Source organism: Grampus griseus, assembly GCF_964374135.1.
Source record: "Grampus griseus genome assembly, chromosome: 9".
NCBI lineage: Eukaryota > Metazoa > Chordata > Mammalia > Artiodactyla > Delphinidae > Grampus > Grampus griseus.
In genome coordinates, this window is record NC_139003.1 from 15,301,411 (window position 1) to 15,327,476 (window position 26,066).

A 26,066-nucleotide genomic window follows, 5' to 3' on the forward strand; every position below is an offset into this window, starting at 1 on the left:
AGTTCAATATTCTTCAGCAGAGAAAAGACGTCAGACCCACCATGAACGTAAGTCGTGTAGGGTGAAGGGAAGACCTCACCTTTCCGCAGTAGAAGATATCCTGCCTCTGCACCTTTCCTTCTGCTATCTTCTCCCTGATGGCCTCCCCCACTTCGTGCTCGTTCTGGTAGAGGTAGGCGCCATCAATGTGCCGGTACCCCGTGTCAATGGCAATTTTCACTGATCTTGCACAGGTCCCCTTAGGGGTCTAAAATGATAGGGGGGTTGGGTTGGGGGAGAAGAGAAATGTGTCTTTTCTTTAATCATTCTTAATCAGGACACTTGGCACATACATGGTTTTATAGCGAAAACGACAAATTCGGACACCTAAAAGGACAAGAAAGACCCCTGCGTAACTGGGTAGCATGAAAGAAAGAAGGGAAAAGGAAGAGGATAGGAAGTGGGATGGGACCTGCACCCCTTGGGGGAGCTGAAGGTGAGGAGAGGTTCCCGCACCCGGGGAAGCCCCCTCACAGAGAGGAGATCAGTTGGGACAGAAGGGGAACTTTGGGGGCTACGAGAGGAGAGCCCAGCAACCTGTCTGTGGCAGGCAGGACAGAGTGAGACCTACACAGATGGTCCTCGCCACAGCCCTGTGTGCCCCAGCCTGAAAGGTGTGTCGCCAGTGTGTATGGGGGCTGGGTGCTAAAATGTGGGGTTTGGAGAGCAGACCCGGGGAGAAGACTTTTGACTGTTGACTGTGCGGAGACAGCCTGAGGGGATGGAAGTGAGGAAATCCACAACTAGGAACGCTTGTAGAGGAAACCCAGACTGCCATAGAAGCGAAGCACCACTGTTAAGTGACTTGCAAGGGGCAGGACTGCCATTGCAGCCTCTCTCCCCACATGAGGCCCCTGCCTCCCTGGGCACGGGGAAGGGCTCCTGCCAGGGCAGGAGCTCTTGTGACCCCCGTTGCTGCTGCATCCACAACCCCCTCCTCGCCGGGGCGGACTTGTGTGCTCCAGGGCAGCCTCGGGAGCAGACCCCTGTGGGTGGCCCACATGCAGAGGTGGTGCTGAAACCACAGCTGAGCCCCAGGGGCTGTACAACTAAGGAAGAAAAGCTGAAGTCTCTCCTCGCAGCTGCACAATCTGCGAATTGATGACCCTGCGACCAGCTTTGTAAGCTAAGTGCCTGCAGAACATCTAAATGGACAGCAGCTGCTCCTGCAGCCAAGATGGGCCTAGCTTAACAGCTGTAGACTTTGTGGGCACTTACACAGGGGGTCGGGCCAGGCCAGAGTCTGAGCTGCCCCCGTAGTGCACACAGCGGGTCCAGATCCATGCTTACTGCAATCCTGGGACATGACTTCAGTGGATCTGCGCTGGTGGCCTGGTGAAAACAATATCTGAGGGACACTGGGGCCAACTGCAGGCATTCCCATGGTTAAGGTGGAGACGAGAGCAGTACCAACAACAGTGTAATCTAAGAGCTTGTACAACAGGTGAAGGTGACACAACGGAGCACACCCATAGGTGAACAGCTCCAGAGGAGGAATGCTCCAGTCCCACCTACCTCACACCACAGATCAGAAACACAGCTCAGAAACAGATCTGGGGGACTCTACTCCGACGACTAGGTAGCAGATCCCACCCCTGACAGGGCAGTGACAACCAGAGAGCAAAGGGGAGGCCCTGCTCAATATCCAGTGCAGGTTCTGGTCACCACAACATCAGTCACACCTCCTATCAAAGGGATAACAGCCAGCATACACTGAGGAAAGAGGTGGCAGACATCTATACTAAAAAGAGCCCTCACACCAAAAAATATTAAACCCATGCAGGCTACACAGGGATGTTCCCACATAAAAATAGCCCTCTGTGCCAGTCTGAGAGTCTGGCATTGAGAGGAAGGACCCCCAGAGCATTTAGCCTTGAAGGCCAGTGGGGCTTGAGTGCAGGAGCTCCACAGGGCGGGGGAAACAGAGACTCCACTCTTGGAGGGTGCACACAAGGTCTCACGTGCAGTGGGATCCAGCACACAGGAGTACTTCCATAGGGACCTGGGCCAGACCTACCTAGGGGTCTTGGCAGGTCTCCTGGGGAGGTGAAGGTAGACTATAGCTCACTGTGGGGGCAAGGACACTGGTAGCGGAAGCCCCAGGGAATATTGATTGGAGTGAGCTCTCCCAGAGGTCCACATTTCAGCACTAAGACCCGGCCCCACTCAATAACCTGCACACTCTAGTGCTGGAAAGCCTCACACCAAACAACCCACAAGATAGGAACACAGCCCCACCCATCAGAAGACAGGCTGCCTAAAGTTGTACTGAGCTCACACACCCCTTGACATGGACATGGCCCTGCCCATCAGAGGGACACGACCCAGCTCCACCCACCAGAGGGCAGGTACCAGTCTCTCCCAACAGGAAGCCTGCACAAGCCCCTGGACCAACCTCACCCACCAGGGGGCAGACACCAGAAGCAAGAGGAACTATGATCCTGCAGACTGTGGAAAGAAGACCATGAACACAGAAAGTCAGACAAAATGAGAACACAGAGAAATATGTTGCAAATGAAGCAACAAGAAAAAACCCCACAAGAACAACTAAATGAAGAGGAGATAGGCAATCTACCTGAAAAAAGTTATATGACCTTTAGAAAAAAGCAAGAAAATAATTGCCATGAAAGTTAGAAGATAAATTACCTCTTGAGGGAGAGATGGTTTTGAATTGGGAAGGGGACACAGAGGGTTTCTGGGGGTTGGTATATTCTAATTTTGGATCTGTGTGGTGGTTACTCAGATGTTAGCTTTAAAAGTATTCACCCTTCTATATATTTCAAAATTTTAAATGTTAAAAAAATAAGGAAGTAGATCAAAAATAAAAGGTAAGTGACTCAAATAAGTTCAAAACTTTAGATCCAAAGAATGTAGTAACCTGGGCATGAAACATCCATTTGTGGCCTTGGACCTACTATTTGTTCTCCTTTGTTTGGTTCCAATTGGTTGCCAAGCTTTGTAGAGTCTACGCCATGATTTGTATCCTTCAGCCAAGTTACTTCTTTTTTAGGCCCCAGCCAAATTATTTTCTTCACAGCCACCGACCAAGTTTAAGTTCTTATTATTTTTTGCCTGATTTATTAGAGAAGCCATCTCACTTGATCTCTATGTATTTTGCCTCTTCTCATTTTAATTCGTTTTAACGTTGGCAGGGTAATAGCTTTGAAATATGAACCTACTTTTTTCTCCCTGGTATTTTTTTGTTACCATCTACCCCCCCAACCCCCCCCTCCCCGGCAAACCATTTTTTGTAGCTTGATGTGCAGCATTCATTGCCTCTGGAGAGGAATGATATAAAATGCAGAAGTCAGTTCTTGGTATTTGCTTTCTAAGAGCCAAGGCTTCTGTGGCAGGAGTGTGAGTGTGAAGGGGTCACAAGTACTGCAAAGAACTCAGGATACACACTCTACTAAAAGTAAAAACAAACACCAGCTGAGTTGTTTTCTTTGACTCTTAAAATACTAGCTCATATAGCGTTTTACAAAAATATAAGTGTTGCCATTACTTAAAAATTATTAATTACTTTACAATATTCTTTGAAAAATGTGAGAAGATCAGGCCACACTGGACTTTTGTTTATGCATGACAATTAGCTGTCGTGGAGAAATTACCATCTTCATTTAGAATGGTGAGTGGAATCCCTGGTACTCTGTTTATTGTGTTTTGTACCATCAATCGTCTCCTAAGTGTTACCTGCACATGTTTTTTGTGTTTTTTTGTTTTTGTTTTGTAGCAAAGAAGAAGAAAGCATTTCTTGCACTTATATCTACTACCAAAATGGGAAAGCAGAACAAAACTGAGAAATAGACTTGGCTCTCTAGGGCCACTTATTTACAGTTCCTGCCTGGTCCCTGGTCCCTTTAGGTAGAGATTGTGGGAACATCCTCAACTCTGACAAAGATTCTTTCATGGACCAAACTCTAATCAGGTTCTTTTGAACTCTTTTCCAACATGGACTTTCATACTCATCTCTGCTCTGTCCAAGCTTAGCAAGAATCCTGCTAAGTCAGTTTAACCACAACCTCTCACCCTCCATATCTGATCACGCTTGATATCAAATCAGGTTCCTCCTCCTCCACCATGCCCCAGGAGATGTCTAGTCACCCCACCCTGTCTTCAGCAAGAATCCTGTTAGGTCAGTTTAGCCAGAATGGCCCCGTATTCCTGATGTTTCCTCTTAGTAATTTTCTACCCACAGATTCCAACCCTGCACCTTGGTTATAAATTCTCACTTGCCCATGTATTCAGAATTGACACCAATCTCTCTTCCTTACTACAAAATTGCATCACAGTGGCCCCTTGATGTTTCAGCCTCCTCCTTAGTACTCAAGAGATTGGACTTCACCTCTCCTTTGCCCCACATACAAAGCCTTTGGCTCACTCTTCAGAGTGTGAAAACTGTTTACAGCTATAGAAATCTTAACCAGAGCCACCCAGGAAGGGATACTGGATCAGTTACAACCCCAATCTAGGCTGCTCCTGCCCTATAGCTTGGTGTTTCATGATCTACCCCATAACTAGATTTGTTCACTGTTACTTTCATCTTTGGACAAGCACTTCAGCTTTTCTTTATATTTTATTTATAAGTGTATTTATTTTTTCTGCCTTCAGTCACTCACGGATTTCAAATCCCTTGTTTCTAGTCCATTGTTTCAATCCCTGTGTTACCTAGAAAAATGCCTCATACATGGTAGGCACACAATAAATATTTATTGAACTGAATTATTGCCCATTTTCCAAAATATTTACCATTGGTCTCAGATTTGTGTCATTTGCACACTTGGTAACATTCTTGGGTTTTACTTGAAGTTTTTGATAAATACTGGTTATTAACTCATGGGCTGATATACATAAAAACCAAATTAATTTCTATCAAAGCAGAAAAACGAACAAGATTCAAAACTCTTGCCTATCGGACTTTCTCAGACAGCGATATAGGGAGAGAGACAGGAAGAAGGGAGACTTGCTGGGAGGCTATTATAGACTATTTCATCCCTGTATGAAAATATTCTGGGACTCTGTCCTAGGGAAATGGTGCATAGATAATTTGTACAGTTCAGTTTTCATTAGTTAGTGATTGTCAAGTGAGAAATGCACAGAGTGCCTGGTGCTACTAAATGCTGGTTGCATCTCAAATTCCCTGACTCCACAGGCATGAAACACCTTAATAAGAAAGGTGGGCATATTAAGAGAAAAAAAATCTTTGTAAGTCAGGAGAAGCTAGGCTGGTTGGCCTCACACAGCTGCACAATAATGTTCCTCCGGGCTGCTGTTCTACAGTTCCTATCGTCACGTGTGTGACAGTGGAGTCTCAAATGGGCAGATGCTGGAGGAGAGGTTATTGTTAGTCTTCCTTATCTCAGCCTTTCATCTCTGCTCCTACCCCGACTCCCCCTGAAGACAAGCCTAAATCTTCCCCTGGCGCCTGCTAACTTCTGTATCAAAATGGAACAGGATCCCAGGACAAATATTGACCGACTTGATGATAGACATGAAATGTGAAGCATTTCAGTTACTGGGTTACCTCAGCCTGTCATTCTCCTTCCATCTCTTGTGGAATGAAAGGTTTTGAAAAGCACCTCAGGCACGCTGAGGAGAGAAGACTGAGTTTTGGCATCAGATTTCATCTCTAGGACTAAGATTCTGACGTTAAATCTAATTCGGTACTTTTATTTCCTGGTGACCGACTTGGGCATGGGTACTCCTAGTGTCTGTCTCATCAGCCCTGGGTAGATGGTGAGGGAGTTGTCAGCTGTATGGCTTTGAACAGAAACTGCTGAGTGTTCCAGCTAGGAGATACTCCACCCTCCCCACTCCCCGTCTCCCCTTCAACCTAGCTCTGCCTATACCCCTCCCCCAAATCTTCCATGGTGGGCATTTTTCTTCACATTAGAGTTTCCAATTTTGTGAGACATACCTTTAGTTCTGTATTTCTGATCACAAATGTGGTTTGTGCATGCACAATCTTCATTTCTAATAATATTCCTCGAATGCCATATTCTCTAACTGCAGTAATGTCTTATCTTCTGAAGTGAGTTACAACTCTTTTTGGGAAATGACACATGAATGCTTTGGAATGTCTCCATCCTGTAGCATTTAATATTACTAGACACATAGCAGGCACTTAATAATATTTATTGGTAGATGCAGCACTTTGAGCCCCACTGAGTTCCAGGAGACAGATAGAGAGACAGAGAGATAGATAGAATGATAGATGTGCAAGCAAGGAGCCATATAATTGATAGTCATTGAAATGAGTAGAGGCATGACATAATTAGATTCATATCCTAGATGTATCATTCTATCTATCTATCTATCTATCCATCCATCCTAGGTACTTTCTGGATATATATTCCTAGATACTTTCATATATAGAAATATATATAGAAAGTCATAGAAATATGCAGCTGCATTGACATAACATACATTTATAACAGGTAATATAGTATAGGGACTCAGAGGATAGGACCTGGGCCAAAACTGCATTGGTTCAAATTCCAGTTCTCTTCCTCACCATTATAAGTTTGGGACATTTTACTTTATCTTGCCATGCTTCAGTTTTCTCATCTGTAAAATGGTATCTCTCTCATAATGTTGTGAGGATTAAATTGGAAAATGCATGTACTATAAAGTACTACAAAGAGTACTACAATAATAATAGCTAAAATTTTCTGTACAATCTTCCCTGTAAGATGTAAAATCCATCAGGAAAGAGACCATGTCTTGTTCAGCTTTATATTCCCAGTATAGTATGCGTGCTGGGTGTTCAGGTAATCCTTGTCAAGTGAATGAAAGGAGATATATATATATATATATATATATATGTATATGTATATGTATATGTATATATATATTTGTATATATATATTTTTATATATATATATATGTGTGCATCAGAGGATATGGAGATGTAAATGCATACAATAATAATAGCTAAAATTTTTTTAACACTTAACCGTGTCAGGCAGAGGCATGACATAATCAGATTCATATCCTTGTGCCTCTGTGCTTCTCTTTCTGCCTACAATGTCCTGCCTCAGCTCTGCTTCTCTGCCTAGTTAACTTATACTTAGTTTAACAGAGTTCATTCACACATGATCATTCAAATTTCAGTAGCATTTCTAGATATAACCACTGTTTATTCTGGTAATTAGCATTAAATGTGGAATTGCAATGTGGAAAGCAGAAAGATATTTTTCTTACAAGTAGAAGCTTTTCTGTGTTTTAATGGAAACCCACTTCAGTCCTCATGGTCAAATCTAACTATTCCCTTTCCTGTGTTTTCAGAGAGATACTGTTTAAAATTCTCAGACAGCATTTACTCTTCATTGTTCTATGATTAATTAGTTATTAGAGTCTGTCTCCTCTATTAGATTTTTAATCCCTAGACAGCAGAGACACTATTCTCTTCATATTTGAAGCTTCTATAGCCTAGTGCTTCATACATGGTAGGTTTTCACTAAATGTTTTGTTGGACTGAACTAAAAATTCTCAAATATGAACTTAAAAAAATCATAAACTCAGAAATTTTACGTACTTCAGTTCAACCTTATAACCAGCATTCAGGCTGAATTTTAGTCAAGGAAGCAGAAAGGTCCCATTCTTTAAGCCAAGATACTTTAAAATCATAAACTGATTTAGTTTAACCATTGGCTCAGTACTTATTCAGCCAAACAGCAGTCCTTCAAGGTTGCATTCATTATTACAATAATTAAATCAATGAAATCCATTCAAAATGAATTACAGATTATCCTTTAGGAAAGTGTTAATTAAAAAAAAAAAAACAGAGAGAGATAAGCTTACCAATCTAGGTTCTGAGTAGGTACCAAGACCGATGATAGGAATGCTGTTTCCATCACTTAGAGGTATGCGGTGATATGCAGCACTGAGGTACATCTTGGAAAGTCTGAGGTTTCAATTTCTAGAAATGCTTCTGAACACCACAGAAAAGCCTTTTTGAAAAGGTGTCCTAATGCCTATTTAATCAAAGAAAGGAGAGCCAGAGGGAGGAGCAGTGGGAGGGAAGAGAGATTTCTCAACCTGTTTTTTTTTTCAGGTTGTTCTGGAAATCCTAATTGAGGTTGTCCTTTGAACTTATCAGAGGCATGTAAATAATATCCCATTTTGATCTTATGCTTAGTTCTCTGCAAAGAAATGATTTTAAAAATAAAAGGAAACAAATCTAGCTGGCTTCTGTCAGCTAGGATGCTTTGGTTGGTAAGTAACAGACCTATCACAAATTCTCTGAAATAATAAAAGAAATTTATTGGTCTATATTCCTGAAAACTCCAACCTTAGAGCTAGCTCCAGGTGTGACTAAGTTTTCCAGGACTTCCCTAGAGATTTGGGCTAGCAGGACTGGGAAGGGGTCTGGTATTTTTATCACCTAGTTAAGTGGGAAACTGGACTGGAGGGGAAAATGTTATGGCCGGGAACCAGTTTTTCACTCTCAGTTCATTTCTCTGCCTCCTTGCTCTCTCAGTGGATTTTCTCTTTATCACTGAAAGATGGTAACCAGTCCTTAGAGTGACATGGTTCCAGGCTCAAACCCAACAAAAAAAGGGATTTTACGTCATAGCTCACACAGTAATCCAGAAATAGTGTCCAGTTGGCCTCAATTGCCTTTCTTAGTTCCTGGAGCCAATCACTAAGTCAATCACAGGGGTCAAAGAAAATAAAAGACTGATTGCTTTAATGTAATTAGAAGCCATTTTTAAATTTGGGGTTGGGCTTAATCCCACCTGGGGAGATTCTGGAGATGTTAAGAAAAAGGAAAGGAGTAGCAGTTAGTGAAACAATTAACACATGTTTATTATAGTCTTCCTCCAAAGGATTGTGTTGTGTATGAGAGTTTTGGACCTGGTGACCTTAAAGATAACTGTGTCCATGATGGTGAAAGTATCCTGAAGTTTGTCTCTAACTGACTTGTCTTCTCTCCAGGACAACCTCATTCTTGCTTACACACACATAATCAGCCAGTGGACACAATAATTTCAACTATGTTGGGGCAGGGTGAAATATGGGCAGTAGTGATCTTCAACATTGTTTGTAATTCGATCCAACAAACACTTATTGTGCACCTTTGTGTGCTAAGATGTTGGCTATATATGTTTATTTTTCTTATTTTTGACGTTTTTGGTGTTTAGCTCTATGAATTTTAGCACATGTACAGATCTGCGTAACTGCCATCACAATTGGGATATTGAAAAATTCTATAACCCAAAGAACTCCTTCATGCTATTTGTCTGTAATCAAAAGCTCCCCCACCAGCAACTCATAAAAATCATTATCTGTTTTCCATTGCTATAGTTTTATCTTTTGAGAATATCATGTGAATTGAATCATATAGTATGTGACCTTTAGAGATTGGTTTCTTTCACTCAGCGTAACACCTTTGAGATTCATCCAGGTTGTTGTTTGTATCAATAGCTTACTTGTTTTTAATTGCTGAGTAGTAATGTCTATATACATTATATATATGTGCCACAGTTTGTTTCTCTATTTGAAGGACATTGGTTTGTTTCCAGTTTTTGATGACTGTGAATACCGCTGCTATAAATATTTGTGTACAGGTTTTTGCATGAATATTAGTTTTCATTTCTCTTGGCTAAATACCCAGGAGTGGGATTGCTGGGTCATGTGGTGTGTTTAACTTTGTAGGAAGCTGCCAAACTGCTTTTCAGAATGATTATATCATTTTGCATCCCCGTTAGCAATGCGCGTGAATTGCTATTTTTCCGCATCTTTGACAGCACTTAGCATTGTCGGTATTTTATAATTTTAGTCATTCCGATAGGTTTGTCATGGTATCTCATTGTTAATTTTAATTTGCATTGTGGATAATGATGTTGAACACTTTTTCACATACTTATTTGCCATCTATATCTCCTCGTGGTGAAGTGCCTATTCAAACATGGGGGTTCAGTGCCCATTTTTTAGTGGGGTTGTCTTCGTAGTGTTGAGTTTTGAGATTTCTTGGTAAATCCTTGATACATGTTCTCTACTGAATACATGGTTTACAAATATTTTTTTCTCAGTATGTAGTTTGTCTTTTCATTCTCTTGACTGTGTCTTTCATGCAGCAAAAGATTTTAATTTTGATAACGTTCAATTTTTTTGTATTGTTTTAGAGTTTCATGTGAAAGAACTTTTTTGTCTAACCCTAGGTCACAGAAGTTTTATTCTATTTTTTTTCTAAAAGTTTTATATAGTTTCATTTTTTCCATTTAGATCAATAATCCATTCTGAGTAAATTTTTGTATAATCTAGCATATTTAGGTAGAGGTGTTTTGTTTTGTTTTACGTAAGGGTATCCTATTGTTCCAGTTCCATTAGTTGAAAAAAATTATGCTTTCTTCACTGAATTTCTTTTGCACTACTGTTAAAAATCAAAGGTCATATTTGGGTAAATATACTTTTGGACTTTCTACTTGGTTTCATTGATTTATGTGTCTCTTCCTTTACTGATACCACACTGTTTAAATTATTCTAACTTTATAAAAGGACTTAAAAAATCAAATGGTATAATTTCTCCAACTTTATTCTTCTTTTCCAAAAGTATCTTAGCTATTCTTATTTATTAACTTTCTATATAAATGTTGGAATCAGCTTGTCTGTGTCTTCACAAGTCCTGCCAGAATTTTTTGAATTGAGTTAAATCTGTAGATCAATTTCTTATCTTTACTCCTTTGAGTCTTTGAATCCATGAACACAGTATTTCTCTCCATTTATTTAGCTCTTCAGCATCTTGAGGTTTTCAGCCATACACATCCTATATTTGTTTTGTTAGATTTATACCTAAGTATAGGTATAAATATTTAGTTTTTTAGAGCCATTCTAAATGGCATTTTAGAAATCCTGTTTCCAACTCTACATTGCTAATACATAGAAATAGGATTGATTTTTATGGCTTCGATCATTTAGTATTTATTGAGACTTGATTTGTTTTTGTTGTCTGACATACTATCTATCATGGAGAATATTCCACATGTGCTTGAGAAAAATATGCAATCTGCTGTTTTGGGTAGGGTCTTCTCTAGATGTCTTTTAGATACAGTTGGTTCATAGCATCATTCAAGTCCTCTATTTTTCAACTGATCTTCTGGCTTGTTGTTTTATCTATTCTTTAGAGTGGGGTACTGAAGTTTCTAACTGTTACTGTAAAACTATTTCTCCTTTCAATTATGTCAGTTTTTTGCTTCATATATTTTGTGGTTCTTTTGTTAGAGGCATATATGTTTATAATTGGCAAATCTTGATATATTGACCCTTTTGTCAACATGTAATGTCCTTCTTTGTCTCATCACGATTATTGACTTCAAGTCCATGTTGTCTGATATTAGTATATCCATCCCAGGTCTCTTTTGGCATTTTTTTATTGCATGGAATTTATTTTTCATCCTTTTACTTTCAATCTATTTATGTCCTTGGATTTAAAGTAAGTCTCTTTTAGACACCATATATTTGGATCATTTTTAAAAATTGATTCTTCCATTCTCTTCTTTTTAATTGGAGGGTTCAATCCATTTACAGTTCAATTATCAATAAGAAAGGATATACTTCTGCAATTTTGCTATTTGTTTTCTCTATGTCTTATTTTCTTTTTATTCCTCAATTTTCTTTTTATCCCTCACTACTGCCTCGTTCTATGAGTGATTTTTTTTTTTCTAGTTTACTATTCTGACTCCCATCTTGTTTCCTTTTCTGTATACTTAAAAAAAGGTTATTTCCTGGATGTTTTAGTCAGCTTGGCTGCTATAACAGAATATCATAGACTGTGTGGCTTCAGCAACGGCCATTTATTTTTCACAGTTATGGAGACTAAAAAGTCCAAGGTCAAGGTCAAGATACTGGCAATGAGTTTCTGATGAGAGCTCTCTTCCTAGCTTGCAGAAGGCCTACTTCTATTTCTGTCTTCACATGGTGGGGAAAAGAGAGAGAGAGAACAAGCACACTCTGGTCTCTTCTTATAAGGGTATAAATCTCATCATGAAGACCTCACCCTCATGACCTCATCTAATTACCTCCCAAAGGCCCCATCTTCAAATACCATCCACATTGGGAGCTAGGGCTTCAACATATGAATTTTGGGGAGACACAATACAGTCCGTAATACTAGGGTAACCCTGGGGTTACAATTAGCATTTTAACTTTGTAAGAATCAGGTTTGAATTAGAACCAAGATACTTTCAGTAGTATTGGGTTTGCCAAAAAGATCATTCGGGGTTTTCCATAACATCTTATGGAAAACCCCAAATTAACTTTTTGGCCAACCCAATACATAAAAACTCTGATCCTTTAAAACTCCATCTCCCCCCTTTATGTTGTTATTTTTACCAATTACATGTTTATACATTGTGGGTCAATTAACATAAATATATAATTATTGCTTTATTTATCTTTTAATCATGTAGGGAAAAAAAGGAGTTATAAACCAGACATACAATATTACTGGTTTTTATATTTATCTATGTAGCTACATTTACTGTTGTGTTCCTTATCTCTTCATATGGCTTCAATTATCCTTTTATTTCAGCCTGGAGGACTCCCTTTAGCATTTCTTGTAGCACAGGTCTACTAGTAATGAGCTCTTTCTGTTTTTGTTTTCCCGGATATGCAATTATTGACGGACAGTTCTTTTCTTTCAGTCCTTTATATATGTCATCCCACTGTCTTCTGGCTTCCAGTTTCCAAAGAAAAATGGGCTATTAATTACACACAGTATCTCTTGTATGTGATGAATCACTTCCCTCTTGCTGCTTTCTAGATTCTCCCTTTGTCTTTGGGATTTGACAATTTGACTATGTGTTTTCCTGCGAATCTCTCTTGGTTTATGCTTCTTGGAGTTCATGGAGATTCTTGGATATTTAGATTATGATTTTCATCTAATCTGGGACACTTTGGGCCATTATTTCTTCAAATAGTCTTTTTGTTTCTTCCTCTCTTCTCCTTCTGGGACTCCGGGTATGTATATGTCAGTATACTTGATGGTGTCTCATAGGTCTGTTAGGTTTGGATCATTTCTTTCCTTCTTTTCTCTTTTCACTTCTTAAACTGGATGTCAATTGATCTATCTGTACTTTTATCTCCAGAATTTCTATTTGTTTCATTTTTATAATTTCTACTAATATTCTGTATTTGGTGAGACATATTCTCCTGGTTCCTTTGTTCTTTCTCCATGACTTCCTTTAGCTCTTTGAGCATATTTAAGAGAGTTGATTTAATGTTTCCGTCTAGTAAGTCTAAATGTCTAGGTGTCCTCATGGACAGTGTCTATTAGTTTCTTTCCTTCCCCCTGTGAATGAGCCATACTTCCCGGTTTATTTGCATGTGTTGTAATTTTCTGTTGTTTAAACGTGGAGATTTTTAATATTAAATGTGACAACCCTGGAAATCAGATTTCCCCCCTCTTCAGGGTTTGTTTTTGCTGTTTGTTGTAGGCTGTTGCTGTTTGCTTGTTTTGTGACTTCTCCAAACTATTTTGGTTAAGTCTGTATTGTTTGTGATGTGAAGTCTGTGTTCCATTAACTTGGGGGTCACCTGGTATTTTGACAGAGTTTCTTTCAATGGAAAAAGAAAAGGAAAGAAGAGAAGAAAATACTTGCCCAGTCTTGGCAGATTGGTTCTATGTTGGAGCACTCCTTCAATGCTCAGCCACGCTGCTTACAATTCTGCCTTAGCCTTCACTCACAGCTTGCACAGAGCCTGAAGGCCACTCAGAGGTAAAAGCTTGGAGTCTTCTCAGGCCTTCTTTGAGCATGTACCCACCCCTGACACTATGTATACCTGATTCCCTGGTATACATGGGAGCCTTTAAAGGCCCCTTTACCCCCACATATCTCTTTTCCCTGCCTGCTATTTCCCAGGGTTTTCAGTCTGTTTGTTGCTTGTCCCAACTGTTATCCCTAGCCCGAGGCTGCCACAGCCAATATTTCTGCCTTTAAATGCATACAGCAAAAGCCTCCTAGGCTGTCACCTTAGCCCTAGAAATGCTTGAGTCAGGCAAAATAAAGTCAAGCCCTTCAGACAGCCACCGGATGGGCTGGAACTTATAACCACAATTCTTAGAGAATTCTTCGAGAAATTCTGCATTGCTCCCTCTGGCACTAGCCTCCTGCACCAGGAATGTGGGTGCAGTCCTGGTGGCTGGCACCAAATAGGGGTATAGCATGTGGGACGTAGGCAATTTAAATCACCACAGCTGTCTCTTACTGCAAAGCAACAGCTTCTCTCTTCATCAAGCTTTCCCCTGGTTGTAGGTTTTTGACTAGACTCCAGAGTTCTGCAAAAAAATGCTGCTGACAGCTTTTGCCAGCTCATCAGGTTTTTGTAAAGGGACAGAGCCCTGGAGTTCCCCACTCTCCTATTTTCCTCTATTCATTTTTTAAAAATCTTTTAAAATTTCTCTGTTTTTTTTTGTTTTTTTTTGCTGTACGCGGGCCTCTCACCGCTGTGGCCCCTCCCGTTGCGGAGCACAGGCTCAGCGGCCCGCTCCACGGCATGTGGGATCTTCCCGGGACCGGGGCGCGAACCCACGTCCTCCGCTTCCCCCGCATTGGCAGGTGGACTCCCAACCACTGCGCCACCAGGGAAGCCCAAATTTCTCTGTTTTGAGATTGGATTATTTCTCTTGACTTATATTCAAGTTCACTTCATCTTTCCTCTGTCTTCTTTCTTCTCTCCTCCATTCTGATACTGAACTCATCCACTGAGTTCCTTTTTTTTCTTAAATCAACTTTATTTATTTATTTTTTTTGCGGTACGCGGGCCTCTCACTGCTGTGGCCTCTCCCGTTGCGGAGCACAGGCTCCGGACACACAGGCTCAGCGGCTATGGCTCACGGGCCCAGCCGTTCCACGGCATGTGGGATCCTCCCAGACCGGGGCACGAACCCGTGTCCCCTGCATCAGCAGGCGGACTCTCAACCACTGCACCACCAGGGAAGCCCGAGTTTATTTTTTAGAGAAGTTTTAGGTTCACAGCAAAATCGAGCAGAAACTACAAGAGTTCACGTGTACTCTTTGCTCCTCCATATGCTTCTCCCACTATCAACACAGCCACCAGAGTGGTACACTTGTTACAACTGATGAATCTATACTGACACATCACTAGCCACCAAAGTCCATGCTTTACAGCAAAGTCCATGGTTTACATCAGGGTTGACTCTTGGTGTTATACATTCTATGAGTTTTGAAAAATGTATAATATCATGTGTCCACCATTACAGTATCATACAGAATAGTTTCCCTGCCCTAAAAATCCACTGTGGTCTGCTTACTCACCCCTCCTTCCTTCCTAATCCCTGGCTTCCACGGATCTTTTTACTGTGTATGAAGTTTTGTCTTTTCCAGAGTGTCATATAGTTGGAATCATAGCTTTTCAGATTGGCTTCTTTCACTTAGTAATATGCATATAAGGTTGCTCCACGTCTCCCCCACCCTTCATGTCTGTTCATGGCTTGATACCACATTTCTTTTTATCAGTGAGTTATATTCCATTGTCTGGATGGACCACAGCTTCTTTTTTTTCTTTTAATAAATTTATTTATTTATATTTATTTTTGGCTGTGTTGGGTCTTTGTTACTGCCCACGGGCATTCTCTAGTTGCGGCAAGCGGGGGCTACTCTTTGTTGTGGTATGCGGGCTTCTCATTGCAGTGGCTTCTCTTGTTGCGGAGCACGGGCCCTAGGTGCGCGGGCTTCAGTAGTTGTGGCATGTGGGTTTCAGTAATTGTGTCTCATGGGCTCTAGAGCGGAGGCTCAGTAGTTGTGGCCCACGGTCTTAGTTGCTCCGTGGCATGTGGGATCTTCCCGGACCAGGGTTCGAACCCATGTCCCCTGCATTGGCAGGCAGATTCTTAACCACTGCACCACCAGGGAAGTCCCCACAGTTTCTTTTTCCATTCACCTATTGAAGGACATCTTGGTTGAGCCCAAGTTTTGGCAATTATGAATAAAGCTGCTATATACATTTGTGTGCAGGTTATTGTGTGGACATAAAATTTCAACTCCTTTGGTTAAACTCTAAGGAGCACGATTGCTGGATCATGCTGTAAGAATAATTGTTTAGTTTTGTAAGAAACTGCCAACCTGTCTTCCAAAGTGGCGTTCCCACCACCGATGCATGAAAGTTCTTGTTGCTCCACTTCAATGAGTTTTTTACGTTATGTTTTTCATTTCTAAAATTACTATTTGATCATTCTTTTAAAAAAATATTTCTTTGTTGAGACTCTCTATTCTTTCACTGGCTTCAAGACTGTTCTTGATTTTTGGTAAGGCACTCTTGTAATAGCTGCTTCAACATCTTTGCCAAATAATTACAATCTCTATGACATCTTGGCATTGACATCTTTTGGTTTTACCCTACATAAATTTATATTTTCCTTGTTATTCACTTGCAATGTAAATTTAGATTATATTGAAGAGTTTTTGAAAATGAGGTCTTAAGACATTGGGTCCTATTTATATCCTGTAAAATGTTGATATTTTTGTTTCAGAAGGCAGTCGACCTGGTTAGGTTTAGGCCACAAGGTTCCCCTGCCTCTGTGAACTATGGTTCATTTCTCAGATTTTGCAGTGATCTTTGGATTTATCTTGCATGTATACCACCTGATGGCAAATCTGGGACTTAGGCAGTGGTGTATCTATATAGTTCATTTCTCAAAATATTTGATATAACGAATAGTATCTGATCCAAGCATACACAGTTTAAGGGTGAGCCCAGGGTAGTTCATAAACAACTTTATGGCGTCACTTTCCCAAATTCTTCCCTCACTGCAATCTCTTGGTTACATTCTAGTTCCTTAATGTTCTCTTTTTGGTCTTCTATCTAGAAAGCTTTGGTTACCCCGCTGCTCTATTGTGTGCTTCCACAACTGCACCTGAATCTAGGGCCATGTGACAAGAGACTATAGAGACAGTATAAAGGCAAGAGAGGTTGGATCCACTCTCTTGGAACTGCAGCTCCCCTGAAAAAAGAGGAAGCTTTCCCTTCTGCATAGTTTTGGATCCTGCTGGCCTGTATTACCTGAGAATGCTACAACGCCTACCATGGAATTTCTTGGGAACTAGGTCACAAGTTAATAGAGGGGAAAGAAAAAGAGGCAAAAAAGTAGGGGAAAGTAGGGGATTTTCAGATTCTCTAAGTATTATGAGTTTCTCTCTCACGTCAGAACTAGAGGTCTTCTCCTGAAGTTCTGTCTGCACTCTGGTGCCCACTAACTGGTTGGCAGGGTGATACTGAGAGAGCCCAGTGACACTTGAGTTTTGTTCTTCTTTCCTAATCCACCTGCTACTATTTACTTTTCAGAGTCCTGAACTAACTTCCTCCCATCCTATTTCATGTTTTATAGCTGTATTCAGTGGGAGAGTCAGGGTAGAATATGCTTACTTCATCTTAGTGGAGCTAGAACCCTCACTTATTCCTAAAATTAATTTTTAATTTATCACACATGCTGACTAAATTGATGTGAATTTACATATTGGATTGCTTTTCTTTTGAGAAATGGCTGGAGTTACTCTTTATATATTGATACTGATACTGATACTCTTTATATATTGATACTTAAACAATATGTTAAGTTAAACAATTCCTTCAAAGCAGGATACGGTGACTCTGAAGAGAGCAAACTGACTATTGCAGTGAGGGTGGTTCCTGCTTCTCAGTAAACTAGGTTTGGTTGGCAGGGTTTAATGATCTTACAAGAATCATTCTGTTGATGTGTATAGTCCAATTTTTACAAGGTTGAAGGTTGGGATTTATGATGTGAGAGAACTTTTAGGACCAGAAGAAATCTGCATAAGGAAGTCTGTTTTGAAAATGTTTTTAAAAACACCTATTAATTTTTTTCAGCAGGGTCAAGTGGGTATTGATCCACCAATTAGACTTATAGCAGTGATTATGGTCTGAGGAAAATGCATGAGAATGTTTTGTCTCTCTTTAAATGGCACAAAAAGACCCTAGGGGTTTAGAAGGAAGAAAATGAAATTGTAGAAAACCGTACTGAGAACCCTTTAGTCATTTACCAGGCAGCGTCAACGTAGAAAAAAACCCAAAGAAAAAGCGTGTTGAGTTCTCTGAAAATGAATACTGTTACAGAGATTTGAGCAGAAACTGTCTACTTTGTGTAATTAGTTTCAGCTGAGGGTTTTGAGTCAACTGTTATTTTGGGGGACCGTCTACTTCTGGGAGATTTCAAAGAACTCTCAGCTTGAGGTCTACCAATGAAGTGGAAGTCCGATGATTTAGAGAAAATGATGTATTGCTTTTAATTGAAAATATGAATCCAAGGATCACTACCCTAGAGTTTCATTACTGTGTTAATTATTAGCAGTACCTGATAAGGTCCTGTTTGTTGGAGCCAAGGCAAATCTCCCTTTATTTTCTTTTCCAGAAGACTCAATCTTCAGATTTCAGGTCATTCAGAGATTGCTTCTGTGATTAATTTGGAAAAGCCACTCATACCTGTTTAATGATAAGATTACTAATATCAGTTTGCAGTAAGGCAAAGACTAGGATTAGAGTGAAACTTCTAAATGCAGAGTGGGCTGTTATTAACTCATAAAGGGAGTTATAGCCCATGTCATTAAGACTAATGGGGGTACCTTGAGATGTGGAAATTCCAGTCTCTGAGAACTTTGACAATTTTCAGTTTTAGAATTCCTTGGCTTTCTCTACATTTTTGTAAAGATTAAGGATAAAGATAATGAAGTTTTTGAGTAAAAGGCAAAATTCTTCAAAGTTCTTTAATAATAGTCTGGCAGAAAAAGTCTTAATCTACCTTAAAAATGAGCAAAGAATGATCAAAGCATAGTAGAAAATAGTGATTGGATCAATATTTGCTCTTTTATTTCATGCTAACTGGCAGGCTGGCCCAGGTAATTGTTATCTGAAGTGAATTCTCTTTTGGAAGAGGCCCATATGCCAAGAGTGAATTTGAATCTGGGCACATAACTTGCTTGACAACCTCTAGTTTTTGTGTTTAAGTATGAACTATAAATGAACAAAATTAAATTAGGGTTACCAAAAGGTGCATTATTATGTTTGACTGTTTAATTACTGAAAGGATTCACAGGACTCAATTTATGCTCATGTTACAGGCAACAAATATAATATAGCAATATTATAGCTATATATATTATATATTATAATAGCAGGAGAAGAATATGCACTGGGAGGGCCCTGGAGATCTCAGGTGCAGGTTTCCTTACCCTTCCACCACTGGGTTGCCCAGGATACACTTTGTCTTCAAGGTTTTGAACGTCCACTGCCATGTGTCTGAAGCACCTTGGTGCCAAGAAACCTAAAGCCTGCTCCAGGTAAGCTGGTTGGTGGCCCAGGCACATTCCAGCCACGTGACCAGTCTGAACTGGCAACTCTGCCCGTCAGGTGCAAGTTAAATCCAGTTATTACTACTGAACGTTGTTGACAGACTGGTACCTCTGTCTCAAAATAACTCACAGATCTATGGTTACAGAACCTTTATTTCATGTATCTCATAGTGTTTCCAAGGGTCACTCTCATGCTCCAGGCAGTTCTGGAGATAAGCATTTGGCCAATTCAGATCAGCTGAGATTAGCCCAAAGGTCCAGATAGGGCACAAGCAATTTCCTAACACATGTTAAACAATCAAGGGATTTTTCTTGGGAATTCCCTGGTGGTCCAGACGTTAGCAGTCTGTGCTCTTACTGCCGAGGGCCTGGGTTCAATCCGTGGTTGGGAACTAAGACCCCACAAGCCGTGTGGCACGGCCAACAAAACAAAAAATAATAGGCAAGGGATTTTTCTTGCTCATGTGTGGAAGGAGAATTGTTAGGTTCAAGGTGCTACAGCTATGGGTAGTGTGATAAGTGAAGAAGAAGCAATGATGACAATAACTTGTCTCCAGGGCCTTTAATTTATCCCATAAATGTATTATAATTATTTCCAATTGACAAGGCATTTAAGTCTAAAACCCAGGGAAAAAAGTCTTTTAAAACTTACTTTACCAGTCCTTTATTTAATAACAGATATGTTTCTTTTAACCTGAAAAGTATACAATTATTGATATGTACTTATATTAATACATTTTATTTAGACATAATTAACCTGGGAAGGTAAATTTTCATTTTGATTTATCAGGTCCTCCCCCCTTTCAAGTTTCATAATCAAAAGAGTTTGTACAGTTTTTCTAAATTAATGAAAATATGGAGAATGCCAAGTAAACCTGATTATTTTTACCTATTTTTAAAATAAAATTTTGTGGTACCTAGTGGTCTTTCCAGGAAATTCAATGATAGGTTAGTCATCAAAAGACATCTTAATTGAAAAAATTTCCCAAGTTGGGACATTTGAAAGGACTCATGAGACCCCAAAGAGTCAAGTCAGGTAATGCTTTGATTTACAGGTGAAGGAGAGAGCACAGCAAGAAGTTCAGGCAAGAATGACAGGTCGGAGAAGTGGCCTCTACCAGGCTCAAGCTTCCCAGGGGACACGTTCACACACACAGCACGTCCAGTGTCCTGGCTGAACCACCACGATCTACGAGGGCTTTCTTAGCCTCGGCTGGAACTCAAAACCGAGGCTCCCAGAATAGATGTTTATGACTCTGCCAGCTAACTTAACTGGTTGGGCCAGTTGCACACCATCACTAAAGAAGCTGACCTTGGGGGTAGAACTGATTTCTAAGGGAGTTTCATTCTTTAACTCACAGATCATAAAACTGACCCCTTTTTGGCCAAGAGTCAAAAATGTCATCCAGGAGATCCAGAGATAGAGTTTTTCCATTCCATCTGTAAATCAACTCTATCGTCCATATAGTTTTATTTTTCTGAATTTGGGAAAGGCAAAATCAAGAATGCCTAGAGGGTAAAAGTTATAAACATAAGACACAAGTTTGTAGAGGCAGGCACAAGTTATAGGGAATGTTTTATTTTGTCCAGGCATTATTCTTAAAGCAAATCACAGCCAGAAACAATAATTAGTAGAAACTTTTAACTCTTTGGAGCAATAAGGAACTTTTTGTTAAAATGATTTAAGAACATGCCAGAATTAATGAGGGCTAACAGAATACTGAGACAACAGAAAAGACATTTTTTATTGAAAAAAAATTTATTTTGTTCTATGGCACAAAATAATCGAGTCATTTTACAGAAAGACAACCTAAATTGTCATTTTCACCTTTGGGTCAATATTCATGTAATAATTTGTAATAATGGATTTATTAATATGTAAGTATTTATATGTAAGTATTAAGACATTCAAAGATATATAAATATACAAATAGATGATAAATGTAAAGGTTTTAATTTTAGTCTTAATGTATAATTAATTTATAAGCATGTTAAATAAATTATGTTTATCATATTGAGTTTATAATCTTAATCATGTACAACAATTTCTTTGATAAATAGACAAATTATATTTACTATCCTGTCTTGATATTTGTATTTTTCTGTATCTACTGCTAAGCCTGTAAGGATCTTCTCTACATCAAAGCCTAAGAAACAATAATAAAAACACTTGTCTGGGACTTCCCTGGTGGTCCAGTGGGTAAGGTTCCACACTCCCAATGTAGGATCAGGGAACTAGATCCTGCATGCTTGCTGCAGCGAAGATCCCGTGTGCCGCAACTAAGACCCAGCGCAGCCAAAATAAATAAGTAAAAATAAATAAATAATTATATTAAAAAACCTCTTGTCAATATTATGTGACTGATCAGGTTTGGTGGGCATCTACTGTCTGCCTAGCGCTCTTGCCATCTTTGGGAGGCAATCTTCCCTCCATCTTTTTGAAAATTGCTCCTTTACTTAGTCTAGTCACGTGGTTATTATTAGAGGCTGCTAATCACAGTATCTTTCACTCTTCCTGGCCAGTGTCAATTGGTCCAGAGGTAAGCACATAAAGTAGGTGGGGTCAGTCAGAATCCCTGCCAAGAAGAGGAAGATGATCTGAGAGAATGTAACCGACAAGAAAAGGAAAGCAGTGACAAGTGATGGGAGAATGTTCTGGTTGTGTTTGTATCCACCCTTCAGGCTTTCCCAAGGTCCAGCCCTTCTCGCTACTACATGAACTAGAAGTGCGTAAGAGAACTTATAAGGAGAGAGATGTAAAATATAGGAAATGTATTGTTAAAAAACAAATCAGGAATTTTTTTAGTAGACAATATAAATGTGAACAAGGTTTGCAAGATTCAGAAAACATTTTTGCATTATATATGATGTAACCCATTATGTATGATGTTACCCATATGCAAAAATTTCTTCCAGGTTTATTCCCAGGTATAGCAAGGGCAAAAAGTAATTCTACATGATTGTAAGAGCGATGTTTATGCAGCTGCATTCTGATACTGCAGTCTGACAATTTCACCAGGTATTGTTAAGAAAAATTTCCTAAAACTTGGAAACCATACAGGGGTATTGTTTAAAAAGTTCCTCCAAGAATTATTTAATTCTCTAGGACTCTTTACTACTTGATAAAAATCTAGGTATTGAATTTATATGTTAACTTGTAGATTTCTGTTAGAAAAGATAGTCGCAAAAGTTATAGCTGTCTTGCTCTGTGGGACATTAACCAGTTTTGTACCTAACCCAGCATTTTTTTTTCTAAATGTTTAAAATGTCTTTCCTGATGGATTACTTAAACTTTTGTTTTTAAAATTCTCTTGGAACCCGTTTTACCGTTTTATTTGTTCTCTTCTTAATAGGTGAAATAAACCTTTGACATTTGTTTATATTACATTTATATGAGTCATATTTTCAACGTTTTGAAAATTATAGTTTGACAGGATATTTGTGGAGAGTACTCCTGTCCTTAAATTGGGTGCCTAAATTTAGGGATAAAGGTAAATTTGTTTTGAGTGATACAATTCAACAAGTGGTAACTCTATGTAATCCAGGGCTCTGGAAATTCGAAGGGTTTTTTTAGCCACTTTGCTCAAGATTTTATGGGAAACTTCCAGAAAGAGCAAGACTATGACAGCAGTATAATGTTTGAGTCTCTCCAAATATACAAGAAAACTTTCCTATGTCCAAACTCTAGAGACAATAACAATAAAACTCTGTGTGTGTCATAAATTTAGGACATTAATTAGGGTTGATGTTCCTAACTAATGAACAGCTTCTAAAAAAAATGAAGAAGAGCAGCAACACAATAAATTACTTAAAACACTGAATATTCTTCTAAAAAAAATGATACAAATGAACTTATTTACAAAACAAAAACAGACTCACAGACTTAGAGAACGAACTTACAACTTATGGTTACCAGGGGAAAGGTGGGGGGAGGGATAGTTAGGGAGTCTGGGATTGACATGTACACACTGCTATATTTAAAATGAATAATCAACAAGGACCTACAGTATAGCACAGGGAACTCTGCTCAGTATTATGCAACAAGCTAAATGGAAAAAGAATTAGAAAAAGAATAGATACATGTATATGTATAACTGAATCACTTTGCTGTACACCTGAAACTAACACAACATTGTTAATCAACTATATATAATATAAAGTAAAAAGTTAAAAAAATTGAATATTCAGATTAAAAGAAATTAAAATGGCCCTTAAACATGTTAAAAGTTGTTCAACCTCTCTCACACACAAAATAACAGAAATGCAAATTCAAACTAAACTGAGATATTATATTTTACATATCAGACCGGAAAAAATCTTCCCCATTGTGGAGGCTGTGTGGAAGCAGGCACGGTCACACGTTGATGAAGGGAATGCAAGATGGTGCACCCCTATGTACCCCTATGGAGGGACATTTGGCAATATCTAGAAAATCACATACACATTTACTCATTGATCTAGCAATCCCTGTCCTGGGAATCTATCCACAGACACAATGGCAAAAACATAAAATTATGGGTGCACAAGTTTTTGCTACATAAATTATCCATATTTGCAAGACACTAGAAAAAAATCAAAAGAACTATGTGGCAAGGACTATTTTGCTGGTACCATGGCTGAATCTTCAGTAGTCTATTCTAATTTTATTTAGCTACCTGCTCTGGTTGATGATTAGACATCAACCAGAAGACCGTGACTTGTATGAACATAAATCTATTGACCTACTTTCTTTCCCAATAAGTGTGATCTTTGGTCAGAGGCACCGTTGTTTGGTAAATAATTACAGTACATGGAGATTCTGTAAATATTTATATTCTGGAAGAAATGCTGTGAGCAAGTAATGCATATCTGAGCCAAAATGTCAAACTTCAGTGAGAACAAACACTGTCCCCTCTTTGATAGAAGGGATCTGGTGTAATCAATCCATCACAGTCTGTCAATGAAACCAACACAGTCGTCCAGGGAATAGGGCAATATCTGCTGTTGTCTTGTTGGGTACCAAGAAGTAACAGGGTCATTCTCTGAGCATCTATACAACTAGCCAGACACTCCCCATGAATTTGTGTTGATCTTTAGACTATTTCTCTTTCCACACAAAGTGGGTAGCTAGCAATACCATGCGACATTCCAGCCACTGGGAAGATTTTCTTTCACCTATATCTTCAGGGGTACTCTGGAGTAAGACCATAGTGTAGCAGTCATCCTGTTCTGTCGGAGTTGGCCATAGTGCATGCCATCTACCTGTAAACCAGACCTTTGGTTTTCTTCCTTTATTAACTGGTCACATGGAACTTCCCACGAAGATGTATGTATAAGGAAATCACAGAATGTCAGGACTGGTGACAATGGTGACCATTACCCCCCTCAGCCTGAAAAGGCAAGAATGGGGAGTGGTTCCTGAAACCAACAAAGTGATTGTGTTTCAAATTTTGTTTCCTTTAAAAATCATGTTTGGTAATCTGGAGAAAACCATAATTCGAAAAGATACATGCACCCCAATGTTCATTGCAGCACTATTTACAATAGCCAAGACATGGAAACAACCTAAATGTCCATGATAGATGAATGAATAAAGATGTGTAGCACAGGGAGATCAGCTCGGTGCTTTGTGACCACCTAGAGGGGTGGGATAGGGAGGGTGGGAGGGAGGGAGATGCAAGAGGGAAGAGATATGGGGACATATGTATATGTATAACTGACTCACTTTGTTATAAAGCAGAAACTAACACACCATTGTAAAGCAATTATACTCCAGTAAAGATGTTAAAAAAAAAAAAAAAGATGTGGTACATATATACAATGGAATACTACTCAGCCACAAAAAAGAATGAAATAATGCCATTTGCAGCACGATGGATGGACCTAGAGATTATCATACTAAGTGAAGTTAAGTCAGAAAGAGGAAGACAAATGCCATATGCTATCACTTATATGTGGAATCTAAAATATGACACAAGTGACTGGCATAGTTTCTATAAGATAATAGAGGCTGAAGAAAAGATTTGTTTGAATTCAGTTTACATGGATGGTCTAGCCTCTGGATAACGAAGCCCAGAATTTCAGAGTTGGAACAAACTTTGAAAAGACACTGCAATATTAACAGAGTAACACAGTATTAATGTCCAAATTGTTATTCTTAAAATTATTGGCCTCCCGAATTGTGACAATTTGTTGCCTATGCACAGTCAGTGCCTTTTGATTTTGAAAGAGTAAATCTAGCAAATTCATCTTTGGGTGTATGCTGAGATAGCTTCCCATATTAGGAAGATTCTGCCATAGAAACAGTAACCACCAGATAATATAAAAAGAACAACGTACAACATGGATAAGTTCACAGATATGTTAAGTGAAAGACACTAAAACATGGAAGAGTACATACTGTATGACTTCATTTCAATGAAATTAAAAAACAGGCAAAACTAATCTATGGCAATAGAAGTTGGAATAATGATTACTTTGGGTAGAGGTTTATTGACTGGAAGGGGTCACAGGGAGCCCTCTGGGTGGCTGAAAATGTTCCATATTTTCTGCCTGGGTTGTGGTTACAGGGATATATACATTTGTAACAATTTGCTTAGCCGTACACTTAAGATTTGTGCACTTGATAGCATGCGTGTTAAACCACAATTTAAAAATTTAAGAAAAGAGTAATTAAGTATCCTGCATACAGGCACTTATGTTTGTTTACATATTATATTG

General features: G+C 39.3%; 1 protein-coding gene across 3 annotated transcripts in view; it reads right to left on the reverse strand.

Moving 5' to 3' along the window:
* AKR1D1 (aldo-keto reductase family 1 member D1) overlaps positions 1-7,998 on the reverse strand; it is a 32,527-nt gene extending 24,529 nt beyond the window's left edge. For 2 of the 3 annotated variants that reach the window (XM_082662459.1, XM_082662460.1), the window contains exons 1-2: positions 7,843-7,998; positions 80-247 (exon numbers count right to left, since the gene is read on the reverse strand). In XM_082662459.1, the coding sequence (XP_082518585.1) occupies positions 80-247; positions 7,843-7,935 (261 nt within the window). In that variant the 5' untranslated portion in view covers positions 7,936-7,998. The remainder of the gene's footprint in view (positions 1-79; positions 248-7,842) is intronic. The other variant, XM_082662461.1, reaches the window with a different exon arrangement.
* Positions 7,999-26,066: the final 18,068 nt, after the last annotated feature.